The sequence below is a fragment of the Cucumis melo genome, chromosome 3 (genome assembly GCF_025177605.1).
Source record: "Cucumis melo cultivar AY chromosome 3, USDA_Cmelo_AY_1.0, whole genome shotgun sequence".
Taxonomy (NCBI): domain Eukaryota; kingdom Viridiplantae; phylum Streptophyta; class Magnoliopsida; order Cucurbitales; family Cucurbitaceae; genus Cucumis; species Cucumis melo.
In genome coordinates this window covers 16,934,561-16,949,059 of record NC_066859.1, presented here as the reverse complement: position 1 = coordinate 16,949,059, position 14,499 = coordinate 16,934,561, and the positions used below count along the sequence as shown (strand labels likewise).

The 14,499-nt window shown below is 36.6% G+C and overlaps 1 protein-coding gene across 1 annotated transcript; it reads left to right on the top strand.

Moving 5' to 3' along the window:
- Nucleotides 1–2,117: 2,117 nt before the first annotated feature.
- On the top strand, nt 2,118–7,757 carry LOC103502245 (protein PUTATIVE RECOMBINATION INITIATION DEFECT 1). The gene is made up of 9 exons (XM_008466113.3): nt 2,118–2,588; nt 2,662–2,771; nt 2,863–3,038; nt 3,301–3,576; nt 3,751–4,714; nt 4,809–5,514; nt 5,617–5,897; nt 6,021–6,684; nt 7,065–7,757. Exons 1-9 carry the CDS (start codon nt 2,148–2,150, stop codon nt 7,272–7,274), a joined length of 3,828 nt encoding a protein of 1,275 aa, XP_008464335.2. The 5' UTR covers nt 2,118–2,147; the 3' UTR covers nt 7,275–7,757.
- Nucleotides 7,758–14,499: the final 6,742 nt, after the last annotated feature.

Here is a 14,499-nt window from a genome sequence, read left to right as displayed (position 1 = left end):
ATCTCGTCCTTTTCATTACTCATCGACAATATCAACTTAGATCAACATGTTGATCTTATAGACATAAGATCATAATACCTTTTCATTCCTGCAGCTTCTGCAACCGGTTTCTCAAAGACCTTCAGCCGTAAATAATCTTTTTAATATTTTTCCGCGCACGCACCTTATCTTTGAAAGCCCTATTTATACGAATAAGATCTATATGCATAAATCTTGTTTCTTTATAGATAATTAGCAAGATTCCTAAAATCAAGGAGAATCTTTTTATCTTTTAATTATCTTATCTTTTTCTACATTTCAAATTTGGAAGTTTCAATATGTTGTGAGACGAAATACGTTAACTAAGAAAACTAAAACATGGATAACACACCCTAATTCACCTAAATGAAGTGTAAAATTGATTTAAGATTAGACATTTGAAGTTTGAAAGTTTTGATATAATTGCGAAATAAAAAACAATACCTATAAACAATAACGCCTAAATGTGAATGTGGAGCAACCATAAAATTTCAAATTAGAAAATTCATAAACTTAGAAAACACAATCAAACTAAATACTCTAAAACTCTTGAGACCGTGCTCCTAAAAAAAGAAACACCCCTTGAGATTGTCTTAGTTTTGGTAAAATATATATTAAATTACACAAAATGTCCATGAATTTTGTAATTTATGTCAAAAATACATCTAAAATTACAAAAGGTCTTAAACTTTTAAAAAAGGTTCAAAAAAACTATTACTGTTTGTTTTAGATGGAAATTGTTAAAGTTTTGTTCAAAAAATAACCCATACCATTGAGCTTAATAAAAAAGTTTAAAATTATTCTCATAGATCCAAATTTTACACCAATTTTCTCACCAACCAAAATTTTAAGTTAAAACCATAGTTTCATATTTTTATTAACACGAAACCGTAGTTTTACATTTCTATTAACAAAGAGTGATACGTCACGAACACAATCAATCTCAATAGCTATTGGTATAATTAGCATACAATTAATTTTCAAATAGAAAACAAGTATTTGACTATTAACACTCAATAATAGTCTGATAGATTCATTAGTATAAGATTTTTTCATTCGACCAATTATTGTTTTAGTATGTTTTAAGGATAAATTTTTATTTAGGAATTTTGTGACTATTAACACACACTACTGGTATGATAGATCCGTCTATGTGTGGGATCTTTATATTCAACTAATTATTATTTTAGTAAATTTTAAGAACAAATTTTTATTTTACATTTTTGTGAGATTTTGTGGAATTGTATGTTTTAAATGAAATTTAATATATCGAGGTTGATGGATATATCAAAGTCTTAATTTTAGAAAAACTTTGATTTCGATGGATATTTTGAAAAAAATTACAAAAACAAAAAATTCAAAAAATAAATCTAAATTAGTAAATAAATATAGGTTAATTTTCATAAATATAACAAAACATCAAAATATACGCGGCATGTAACAAAATAAAAAGACCCATAATATTTTCAAAAATTGCACGTTTGCCTTGAATAATACCGACCATTTTTTCACTTCTTTTTTTTTGTTTTTTTTACGATTTATTCATCTCCTATTCATATTATTAATTTATTCATACTATTACTTCTTCTTCATTTTACAATATTATGGTTATTTATGTCAATATTTACCAATTTCTTCATTTCCTCTTCCAAATTTTCTTTCTTCTTCTTCATTTCTCATCTTATTTCTTTTTCTTCTTGCTACAATATCAAATCGTTTAGACTAGGTAGAAGGGTACAAGATGGTTTAGACTTGCTACGAGATCGTCTATACTTGTTATATGATCGTTTAGACTTGCTATGAGATCGTTTAGACTAGATACAAGTTTAAAATATTATTTAAACTTAGGGTTTAGGGTTTAGGGTATACGATCGTTTAGGCTTGCTGCATGATTATTGCTAAGAGATCGTAAATTGAGTACGAGATCATTTAAACTAGATATAAAATTATTTTTCATACGTTGCTGATTGCGGGAGATTTTTGTTATTTCACGTATTTCGCTTGTGGGTTTTTTTTAATTGTTATGCGTAAATATTTTCCATTGTTCTATTTTTCCAAAAACCCCAAAATTTAAATAGTAAAATTTTGAAAATCTGCTCCCTCCCATTTCACCAAAGAGATTGTCGGAAATGTCGTACGACGGCCATCCAGACGATCAATCCATTCCTCCAACCTCATGCTCCCATGGCCACCCATCCTCGCTCTGCCTCTATACGCAGGAAGGAGGAATCATTTGCCTTCTCTGCTTCTCCAATCTCATCTCCGATCCCCTCTCTTCCACAGTTCACGTCTCCTACGCACTCTCCCAGTTCTCCCAAGCTCTCTCTCAGCCCGCATTCCTCCGCACCTTCCTGACTTTCCATTCTCACTTCATTGTCGCTCCCTTCGTCGCCGCACTCTGCTCCTTCGACGATCACTCCATTGCTCGCCAACTCACTGATCTTGTTCGCCACCTCTGTGATGTCACTGAAGTTGACGGTCATGGATCTCTTCGCGACGATTTTATTGCCAGATTTTCTGATCGGCTTTCTTCTGGTTCCTTGGCTTGGAGCCGCCGTCAGGTGTATATGGTAATCTACTGTTCTAGATTCCTGCGTATTTCGTTGTCAAAAGTGTGAGAGTTTTTCTATTTCTTCTTTGTAGCTTCATTGTTATGGAATGCTATTAAACTATCGGACAAAAAATTTCCATGGAAAAATTAAGAACAACAACGACATCGTATCAAATCTTGTGGCAGGCCTTGAATTACCAAGGTGATAAACTGAATTATTCGAACGAAGCAAATTACTTTTACACTTAGCATATGCATTTTATGACGAGTTCTGAATTCATCTTCATATGCAGCGAGGAGATACGGGGAGAGATCCTCTTTGTTTTATACAAATTGTCCGTAATTGAATATGCATCTAACCATAGCACTGAAACTGATGTTCTCTCTGCATTTTGCCCAAAACTTCTGTACCTATCTCTGGAGGCCCTCGTGAAGACTCAAAATGATGATGTCAGATTGAACTGTGTAGGTTTGGCAACTTCTTCATATCCATTTGTTTGTGTATTCTAAACCGAACATAATGGTATTATCCAAAGTCGTGGAAACAATGTAATAAGACTGACTTATGAGCTGGCTTTTTTAGGTTAAACCTTCTTCCTGGTTTTTAATTTGTAGCTGTTGGTGCATGAGTTTGGGTGATATTTTTGAACGCTTGCATTTGCATACAGATGAAGCTTAGTTTCTCAATTTTCATCTTCTCTTATTTTATGCGTCAATATTTGTTTTTGCAGCACTTCTAACTGTACTGGTTCAAAGAGGGCTCTTGGGGAGTGAACCTGAATACTATTCAAAGTTTAACGAGAAGGAACCAGATGAACTCCCTTTGAATATTTTGTTTGCTGATGCTATCAAAGGTCCTCTGCTTTCCTCAGACATAGAGCTCCAACTTAGCACTCTGGAGCTAATAATCCGTTATTTGTCCTCGGAAGGCACTTCCATCACACCGATCCAACTATTGGTCGAAGAAAATATAGTGGATTACATATTTGAGATATTACGATTTTCAGGTGAGCAATCATAGTCCTTAAAATTATTAAACAAGCATAATCTATCAGGGACAAAGATATCTAGCTATTTATTGTGTTGTTAAATACATGAAAACTACAAATTCTTTTGTTGAAAATAGTACATATGCCAGAAACTTCAAATTCTAGGATAATGAAATGTGTTGAAGATTGCAGAAGGTAAGGATCCCTTGGCAAGGGCTTGTCTTCAGGCCCTTGATCTTCTTTCAAAAGCTGAACTGCCCTTCAATCAAAGGCTTGCGGTCGGATTTGCAACACTAATTCCAGTGCTGCGCCATGTTGCTGAAGTTCCTTTTCATCCAGTTCACAGCCAAACACTTGGTCTCATTTTGAAATGCATTTCTCAGTGTCCTGGAGTAGTGGCTGCATCTCACATTGAGGAACTAGTTCTTACTTTGACAAGGATGCTCCGTCAGAATGTGACAGGGGAGATGGGCATACATCCAGACACATTTGCAACAACCTGTGGAATCTTGGTCACGATTATGAAGTCTCCATCTCATAGGGTGCCCCATCTAGCAACATCAATTCAAGAAGTATTAGAACATGTAGTTTTATTTTGTCTCAGAACATTCGAAACACAACCATCTCAGCTTTTACATTCCTTATACCTTCTCAAGGAGTTCTATGCATACAGTCAAGTCATTACTGTTGTGGATGACTCCGTCACCAAAGATATGAAAATTTGTGTTCTTGATGTATGCACAACACATTTACTACCTTGGCTTTTAGCAACTATCAGTACAGTTGAAGAGGAACTTGTCATGGGGGTATTGGAAACTTTTAATTCAATTTTGCTCGAAGATCCTGACATCAGGACCATAGATTTTGCAAAAACACTTCTATCTTCTTGTTGGTTCAGCTTCTCTTTCAAATGTCTGGGCTCATTTCCTTCTGAAAAGATGAAATGGAGAGTGTATCTAATGCTCAGTTCTCTGGTGGATGTCATCTTCGGAAATGATTCTGGACAATGCATTAGAGAAGCTGTATCATTTCTACCATCCGATCCAGTTGATTTACTGTTTTTACTCGGACAAAAAAGCTTCAATGACTTGGAGCTTTCTTCTTGTCATTCTGTCGTTTTGCTGTTACTACATGCAAGTTCGTTACACGATGATAGGTAAAACACTTCTGTTTCTTCTTTCTTATATATATTCTTTTTTTGGTATATATCTGTTGCCTATGTACTCACCACATGAATTCCTCTTTGCCAGACTTGCTGATGAGAAGATGGTTTTAGCATCTCTGGAACAGTATATTCTTGTCAGCAAAAGTGGCTTACTATGTGGAAACCATGACCCATTTACAATCACACAACTGGTGAATATATATGGGTTTTGTAGATCTGTTGCTGATGCTAGTTGCCACACTTCCTACAGTTCAGAAGTCGAGAGTATACTGTTCCAGTTGGTGACTGAAAGTGAATGGGATATGCATTCTTCAAGGATTCACAGATCAACGTTACTATGGTTGTTTAAACAAGAGAAAATGAGAAATCCACTAAGTTATCAGGTTTTGAAAATATGCCAAATCCTTGACCCAAATTGGGCTAGTACTACCACCGTCCACAATCAGTTTATTGGTGCACAAGAAATTGCTGAATTAATTGCCGAAGGAGAAAATTATGCGGCAACCATTCTAATCTTCTTGCTAGAACAGCTAGTTGAGGAAGGTGTCGAACATCATATCATTTTGGTGGTGAATTTTGTGTCAAATATCGTGAATATGTTTCCAAGTTGTGCAGACCAATTACACGTGCATGGCATAGGAAATGCAATAAAGCTTATCTTTTACAATACCAAAAATTCGTACTCTAAACAGACATTTAAAGCTGTCTTACTGTTGGTTTTCAGCGTTTTGAAATCAGGGCATTCTGGAATGCTTTCCAACGATGAAGCTTGGCTTGCCGTGACCGTTAAGGTAACCAGGTTTCAGTGTTCATTTTGTTGATATAATGCCAAATTTTTTTGCTTAGTCATAGTTTTAAGCAATCATGGTAAAATTCTCCTTTTTCGTTGGAAGCTGCTCGATTGGATTTTTCCAACTGAAGTAACGGATAGGTGGACTCCTGAAAGTCTTTTAGTTGTTGCTATTTTATCCTTGATTCTGCATCTCTCAACGGATGGAAGACTCATTGAAGCTTCAAAATCCGTACTTTTCCACACTCCCATGGCATCTGCAACCAAGTCTATATTGCATGAAGCTTGCTCAAAAGGGCCTGCTTTAATTGATGAGCACGAGGGGACGAACATGGGGAAAACTATAATTCTTGTCCTTTTCCTTGTTTACTTTTCGATGAGAAGGTTAGTGTCTTCTACCAGTTGCAAGCATTGTTTAGATGTAAGTTTGTCATTTCTTTTTTCTTTTTTCTTTTTTTGTTAAAGTTAACTATCCAATTGAGTCCTCTTTTCCTCACTTCTTTTCAGTCTTCAAGCTGTTCTGCCTGGGGCTGTCGATTGGCAAAACAACCTTGGCCAATCCAATGGAACTCGGCTCTCTTTCATTTGCATTTCCTGCCACGATTTGTGTAGGCTCTTGCATTTTGGATCTACTTCGATTAAACTCATGGCTTCATATTGCTTGTTCGAGCTGTTCACTCAACTTTCAGATCAGAGAACTAGCAAACAGGAGGAGCTCAAATGTAATACAAATTACCTGAGGTCTGTGATTACTACATTGGAAGGCCTGGTTGTATACGGTAACCAACGTGTTGCTACGAATTGTAGCCTATGTTTATCAATGGTTTTAGGGTGGAAAGAAATGGAAATGCTGGAGGCGAGGGTTACTGTAAAGAACAAGTGGTGTAGGTTTATCGTTGAAGAATTGGTAGCTTCCATCTCTCGTCCATGTTTGGTTTCAAATACATTCACTGAAGAAAGACCTTCGATTTATGTAGCAGTGGCGCTGTTGAAGTTGCAAAAGGATTTTGGCTGGATGCGGTCAATATTTCATGAAGCATGCATCTCCAGAATAATTGAAAATGTCACAATTAGTAATTTGAGCCCTGAGTTGGTGACTCTTTTTCGAGAGCTATTGAACTCCGAATTCATGCTGGCTGACCACATTTCCAACCTAAATTTGGCTCTTCAGGTGATGTTTTCTATAGCCCGAATTTCGTCCAATTCTTCAAACTTCGAAGTTCTTACACTAATTGTTAAGGCTTCCAAGATTAAGCATATTGATCTTTAAATCGTGGGAAAGATAACAAAACTTCATGTCGAATGCTGATCAATGCATTATTACCTCAACTAAATGGCCAAATTTGAGTTCCCACACCCAATTGTAGTTGGAAAAAAAGAGGGAAAAGAAAAAAGAGACAAGAAAAAGAAACCTACGGTTCGTATTTTGCCTATTCAAACATACTTTCTAGTTTTCCAACTTTTAGCCTTGTGCTCATTAATATAGTAATTGATTATTACCTTAATTATCATTTTAGAAAGTTTAATATAAGCCTGGTCTCTTCTATTCAGACTTGCAGGAAGCATATCTACTATGAGAAAGATGAGGATACTCAAACAGAGAGAGAAATCGGGAATGTGTTTGCTAACGTGGATGACGATCTGGGAGAAGTTTGTGAGTATCTTAATCACTTAATTCAATCATATTCACAGAAGAATAAAAGATTATTGAAGGAGATAGAGATGTTTTTTACGGCTTTAGCAGAGAAGGAGACTAGCTGAACTGTCAACTACTCTTCGTTGATTCAAGTGAAGTAATAAATCATTAAATATACACCAAATTTAGAACACACAAAAACAATGTTCATAACTCTGAGCATATAAAATTCCCCTTGGTAAGTTTTCATGCAAAAGCTGTCTTGGTTGTTAATGAACAGTCAAATCCCTTGAAAAGTTAAATTTTTTTATATAGTTATAAGTTAGTGTATTGGGTAAGTCCAGTTGGCCTTGCCTTTCAATAACTAGATCAATGAGTTCTTCATATGCTCAAATTGTATTTTCCATATCCTCAGGTTCTAGAGAAGTGTATACCATTTCCCATTTTTTTTTAGGAATTTCTCGTTTCCAAATGCTTGACAAACAAGCGAGTCCGCGTTCATCTCCACTGCTCTAGAAAGTAAGTTCATCTTTGTACCTTCCTCAAAAATTTCGGTGCCATCATATCTTTTGACATTTTCATCTAATGGAATTCCAATGGTTACTCTATGAGGTTTGAGACGTCTTCTCGTATTCTAGAGACACAGCAACTTAAATTTTTTCATTTTCAAATAAGCTTGGAGTATAAATTATAATGTTTGCAAACTGTCACATTGCAAATTTCATTAACATTTAAAATTTCCTAAACAGAGTTCATACCCCTTCGACTTTATTGACAAGCATATGACAGGTACCAAACAAGAATTGTCTTTCTAGTTTTGATGTACAGTTCGATACCCAAGGTGACCAATCTTGAATATATATGGTTATATATATGGTTATGTATATGAATGTGAGTCGGTGTTCATCCTACTTCATATTGATCTTTGAGTTATGGATTCTTTCATAAGAACATTTTCATTTTATCTAAGATAACCAAATTTGGCATAAGCTTCCTACATTATAACCAAGGTACATGACAGTAAATCCATTCTTTTAGATAGAATCGTTTGGTACAATCCTTCCACCTTTTTAAGCTAGCTACCCTTAGAGTACTCTTTGATAAGCAAATTGTAAGTTATTTGGTTGGGAAAACATCCACCCAATTTCATCTATATTTATATTTCAGACACTCAGACCATCGCATCATACATTCTAGAATTTCCATAAGCTTCAATTAGGCGATCATTGGTAACCTCTTCGTATCGTATTGATTTCTTTCTAGTCTCCATAGTCTAAAGTAATATAAAAGGATAGGAACCTCTTTTCTAGAGGTCAGGAAGCAGTGCTTTTGCCTTTAACGATAACTAAGGGTTGAGAAACGTGCCCTCTTATAGATGAATGAATCTCCCGTTCAGACCTTCATTCATCCATAAAGGATTTTACACGTGTCAACAATAATTTACAAAATGGAAAGAAAACAAGAGTGACGGACATTACAAGACCCTTGAAAGACATCTTATCTCTTTGGAATCTTTCTTTCTGAAAGGATAAGATTACGACAGGATTTGGTGGGATAGGACCCTATCCTTATCTCTTTCTAATCTAAAAAGAAAAAGTCGAAATACAAAAGTAAAACAAACTAAAGCTAAAAAGATATGTTTGTATTTGTTCTTAAGTCTTTCTCGATATCATCTCTCCACAATAGTGATGATATCATCCGACTTTGTCTAAATGGCCTCCATATGTCATCAGTATTAATTTCGTAAAATTTTTGGAATTGGATACATCCAGGGACTTAATCTTGACTTTTTGTCAAAAGCTGCCCAAGCATCTTAATCCTTTTGAATTTATTGGATTAATTGGACGTGGTAGGTTTTCCTATCTGGAATCAATCCTCGCGAACGACGTTGACCTGTGGGTGGTCACTCCACTTAAGTCGCTTGCCATCTCCATCACCTCCCCTTATTTTGATTATCTTAATTGACGATTACATTATGCAGATTGGATATATTGGACATTAACTTACAAGACTCATAACTAAAATTTATGTACTTTTTTTATTTCCTATTTTTCAATTTGGGTGAAAATCTAAATAGGGATCTATAATATCAAAATTAATATATGGGTCATATTCAAAGTCGATTTCATTGATGGATGATTTTGTTATCGTCTAAAATATCTTGGACGACTGTTTGCATGATAGTCTTAAGATCTGATTTAGACTTTGCTCCAGCTAAGGATGTCATTATTGAGTTTTTTGTGAGAAGGAATTGGTCTTCTTCTCGCGAAAGATGAGCATTGGTTTTAAACCATTTAGCTATTTGTTCTTTGTTAAGATGTGAATAATCATACCTGTCCCTCCATTTCACTCGCAAACTTTTGCTGAGAATTTTGAATTTTGCTTTGGATGATAGTTGATAACTCCAACAGAAGATCCAAGACACTTGAACATATAAGGAGAATCTATACGTTGGTGATAGAGCTGACGAATAAATACTGTTTGAAAATTAATGAGAAGCCTTTTGGACTTCTACTGGAAAATTAGTCTTTTAAAAGATTTTTTACAAAACATAATAAACCACGAATGGTTGTGGGATTCATGCCAAAGCACATTGTACCATGCTTGGGTATAGTCACGATAATTGTATGTCTGGGGATTGAATCCTTTTGAAAATTTTCTAGGAACAAACATCTTGTTAGACCTCTTATTAAACATGTGTACAGTAGAAGGAAGAAATAGAATTTTAGCACGTGAGATTTAAATAGGTTAGTGGCGGGAAAGTTAGTGGAGTGACAGCTGTCCTTGAGTGGGAAATTTTGTTTAAAAGACAGTTGTCTTTGGGGGGGAAAGGACATGTTCTGTTTTGTGAGTTTGTTAGCATATTCAGAATTCTTCTGGTTGAGAGAAGAACTGAATTGTTCTTGTATCCTAGGGTTGTATTTTTACAATTCTAAAGATTGTTAGAAAGATATACAATAAAGAAAGTAATTCCAATTTGCTGGAGTTCCAACATTTTGGTATCAGAGCCAAGGATTCCGAAAAACAGAGGAAACATGGTACAGACGCGGATTGAGGAGCGATTGGAATGCATTGATCAAGAAATTGCCGGAATGAAGAAGGAACTGAGCAAGGTGCCGGCGATCGAAATGAGTTTAAGCGAAATTGCGAAAAGTCTGGAATTAATGAGGCTTCAGTCGGAAAAACAACAGCAATTATTGTTCACGATTGTTGAATCAAATACGAAAGAGAGATCGACGATGAGTCGACTGGAGACAGAATCAGCCGCGAAGGAGTTTGAAAAGATGAAAGGAAAGGAAGACGATGCATCTTCCAGTAAAGCGATTGAATCGGGCCGAAATTTTGGAGCAGACAGAAATGATCGAAGGATCGACAGTGACGACGGCGCTGCTGATCGAAACAAATTTAAGAAGATTGAGATGCCGGTTTTTACGGGAGAAGATCCGGATTCTTGGCTTTTCCGAGCAGAGAGGTATTTTCAAATTCATAAGCTAACTGATTCTGAGAAAATGTTAGTATCTACAATTAGTTTTGATGGACCGGCGTTAAACTGGTTTCGTTCACAAGAAGAAAGAGATAAGTTCACTAGTTGGTCGAATATGAAGGAGAGGTTGCTAATTCGTTTTCGATCCAACAAGGATGGAACACTTTCTGGGCAGTTTTTGAGAATTAAACAAGAAGGTACTGTGGAGGAGTATATCAATTTGTTTGACAAAATGGTAGCCCCGGTGAATGATTTACCAGAACGAGTAATTTTAGACACATTTATGAATGGGTTATTACCGTGGGTGAGGTCTGAAGTTTTCTTCTGTCGACCGAAAAGTTTGGCAGAAATGATGGAAGCAGCCCAGTTGGTTGAAAACAGAGAGATAGCAAGGGTCGAAGCTAAAATGAGTGGATATTCAGGGGGAAAGTTATCAGTGAATAATAATGTTGTGGGAAAGGCATCTATTGGAGCTGTAGCAGGGGACAATAAGAACAACACTGTTTTCCCTATACGAACTATTACCTTGAGAAGTTCTGTTCCGAATGAGAACCGAAGGGAAGGGACATATAAAAGACTACCTGATGCTGAATTTCAGGCCAGAAAAGAGAAAGGATTATGTTTTCGTTGTAACGAAAAATACTCTGCTGATCATAAATGTAAACTAAGAGAACAACGGGAGCTGAGGATGTTTGTTGTGACGGCTGAAAGAGATGAATATGAAATTGTTGAAGAAGAAAATGAAAGAACAGAATTGAATTGCATAGAGCTCAAAGAAGATGTTGCTACTGTGGTTGAGTTATCAATCAACTCGGTAGTAGGCTTAAACGATCCGGGTACTAGGAAAGTGAGAGGCAAACTATTTGGTGAAGAAGTGGTAATTTTGATTGATTGTGGTGCGACACATAATTTTGTGTCAGAAAAATTGGTGAAGAAACTATCCTTGTCCATTAAAGAAACATCTCATTACGGTGTGATCTTAGGATCTGGAGCTGCTGTACAAGGAAAGGGAGTTTGTGAAAAATTGGAAGTGCAGATGAGTGGTTGGAAAATAGTAGAGGATTTTCTTCCATTGGAGCTTGGTGGAGTTGATGTTATTTTGGGAATGCAATGGTTATATTCCTTGGGAGTAACCACAGTAGATTGGAAAAATCTATCAATGACTTTCATAGCTGATGGGAAAGAAGTCAAGATCAAAGGAGATCCTAGTTTAACGAAGGCAAGGATTAGTCTAAAAAAATTGATAAAAAACTGGGAAGACAAGGATACTGGATATTTGATAGAATGTAGATCGTTGCAAGTCAAGCTCTTAGAGGGAAATGAATACAGTTTGTTCAGTACAGAAGCTGTGAGCAATGCTTTGAGCGATGGATCCATCAGTTCAGTCATCAAACAATTTCAAGATGTTTTTGAATGGCCAGAGAAATTACCACCTCGAAGAGGAATAGAACATCATATCCATTTGAAGGAGGGAACTAACCCGATTAATGTGCGTCCGTATCGATATGGTTTTCACCAAAAAGAAGAGATGGAGAAACTAGTCAAAGAAATGCTGAATTCGGGGGTAATAAGGCCGAGTACTAGTCCATATTCAAGTCCTGTATTACTGGTTAAGAAAAAAGATGGGAGCTGGCGATTTTGTGTGGACTATAGAGCTGTCAATAATGCCACCATTCCAGATAAGTTTCCCATTCCGGTGGTGGAAGAGTTATTTGATGAACTTGGTGGGGCAATTTTGTTTTCTAAGATTGATTTGAAGTCCGGTTACCATCAAATCAGGATGGTCGATGAGGATGTTGAGAAAACGGCTTTTCGAACACATGAAGGTCATTATGAATTTTTAGTAATGCCCTTCGGGCTGACCAATGCTCCAGCCACTTTTCAAGCATTGATGAATAATATATTCAAGCCATTTCTCAGGAAGTTTGTGTTGGTTTTCTTTGACGACATATTAGTCTATAGTAGAAGTGAGGAAGAACATGAATTTCACATGAAAAAGGTGCTGTCACTTCTAAGGCAGAATGAGTTATATGCTAACCAGAAGAAGTGTCACTTTGCACAGAAAAAAATTGAGTATTTGGGCCATGTGATTTCAGGGGAAGGAGTAGCTGTGGATCCGGAGAAGATTAGGTCTATTTCTAATTGGCCACAACCTACAAATGTTAAGGAGATCCGAGGGTTTTTGGGACTAACAGGATATTACCGACGCTTTGTACGAAATTATGGGACTATTGCTGCCCCATTAACTCAACAGTTAAAGAAGGGAGGATTTCATTGGAATGAGGAAGCCACATTAGCTTTCGAACGACTAAAATCAGCAATGATAACACTGCCGGTATTAGCTTTACCTGACTTTTCTAAGCAATTCGAAATAGAAGCTGATGCTTCGGGTTATGGGGTTGGAGCTGTTCTGGTCCAAGATGGAAGACCAATAACATTTTACAGTCACACATTAGCATTAAGGGACCGTGCTCGACCAGTGTATGAAAGGGAACTCATGGCTGTTGTTTTGGCGGTTCAAAGGTGGCGACCCTATTTGTTGATAGGGAAGTTTAAGGTGAAAACAGATCAGAAAGCACTTAAATTCTTACTTGATCAGAGGATCATTCAGCCACAGTACCAAAAATGGATAGCTAAATTATTAGGCTATTCATTTGAAGTAGTTTACAAACCCGGAGTTGACAATGGTGCAGCAGATGCTTTATCCAGGAAACCAGATGGGGTGCAACTGTTTGGATTATCTATTCCAATAACTGTTGATTTAGAGGTGATTAAAAAGGAAGTGTATCAAGATCCAAAATATGAGAAGATTATAAAACAGTTAGAGCAAGGGGAGGAACTGGCTGAGAATAACTACTCCATGCAGAGAGGCTTGCTGATGTATAAGAACCGTCTGGTAATTCTAAAACAATCTTCATTAATACCAGTAATTCTTGATACTTTTCATAATTCTGTAGTTGGAGGTCATTCTGGTTTCTTAAGAACTTATAAAAGAGCAGCAGCGGAATTGTTTTGGGAAGGGATGAAGACTGATATTAAAAAACACTGTGAAGAGTGTTTAACATGTCAAAGGAGTAAGTCTTTGGCTCTATCACCAGCTGGTTTATTAGTTCCATTGGAAATACCTCAAGCTGTCTGGAGTGATATTTCAATGGATTTTATAGAAGGCCTACCAAAATCAAGTGGATTTGAAGTAATTCTGGTTGTGGTAGATAGATTGAGTAAGTATGGACATTTTCTACCCCTGAAACATCCGTATACTGCTAAATCAGTGGCTGAGTTATTTGTGAAGGAGATAGTGAGGTTGCATGGATTTCCATTATCCATTGTTTCGGATAGAGACAAGATTTTTCTGAGCCAATTTTGGTCTGAAATATTTCGTTTATCAGGCACAAAATTGAACAAGAGCACCGCTTACCATCCTCAATCGGATGGCCAAACTGAGGTTGTCAACAGAGGAGTGGAAACTTATTTGAGGTGCTTTTGTAATGAAAAGCCTAAGGATTGGTCTAAATGGCTGCCGTGGACAGAATATTGGTATAACACTACTTTTCAGCGTTCTATTGGAATGACTCCATTTCAGGTAGTTTATGGTAGGCAGCCTCCTATGCTTTTGTCCTATGGTAGTACACTGTCTAAGAATTCCACTGTTGAAGAGATGTTGCAAGAAAGAGATCTTGTTTTGGTTTCCTTGCGGGAGCATTTACGGTTGGCACAGGAACAAATGAAACTGTATGCAGATAAGAAAAGAAGAGCTGTGGAATATTCTGTGGGAGAATATGTGTTTTTACGTATTCGTCCTTATCGCCAACTGTCAGTGCGCAGTAGAAGAAATGAAAAACTTGCCCCACGTTTCTTTGGTCCAT

What these genes read in the sequence shown, in the direction of transcription:
- LOC103502245 (XM_008466113.3), top strand. Translation starts at nt 2,148, where the DNA reads ATGTCGTACGACGGCCATCCAGACGATCAATCCATTCCTCCAACCTCA. An exon ending in GCAGGCCTTGAATTACCAAG is followed by an intron (nt 2,772 to 2,862) that starts GTGATAAACTGA and finishes CTTCATATGCAG; the next exon opens with CGAGGAGATACGGGGAGAGA. An exon ending in TGTCAGATTGAACTGTGTAG is followed by an intron (nt 3,039 to 3,300) that starts GTTTGGCAACTT and finishes TTGTTTTTGCAG; the next exon opens with CACTTCTAACTGTACTGGTT.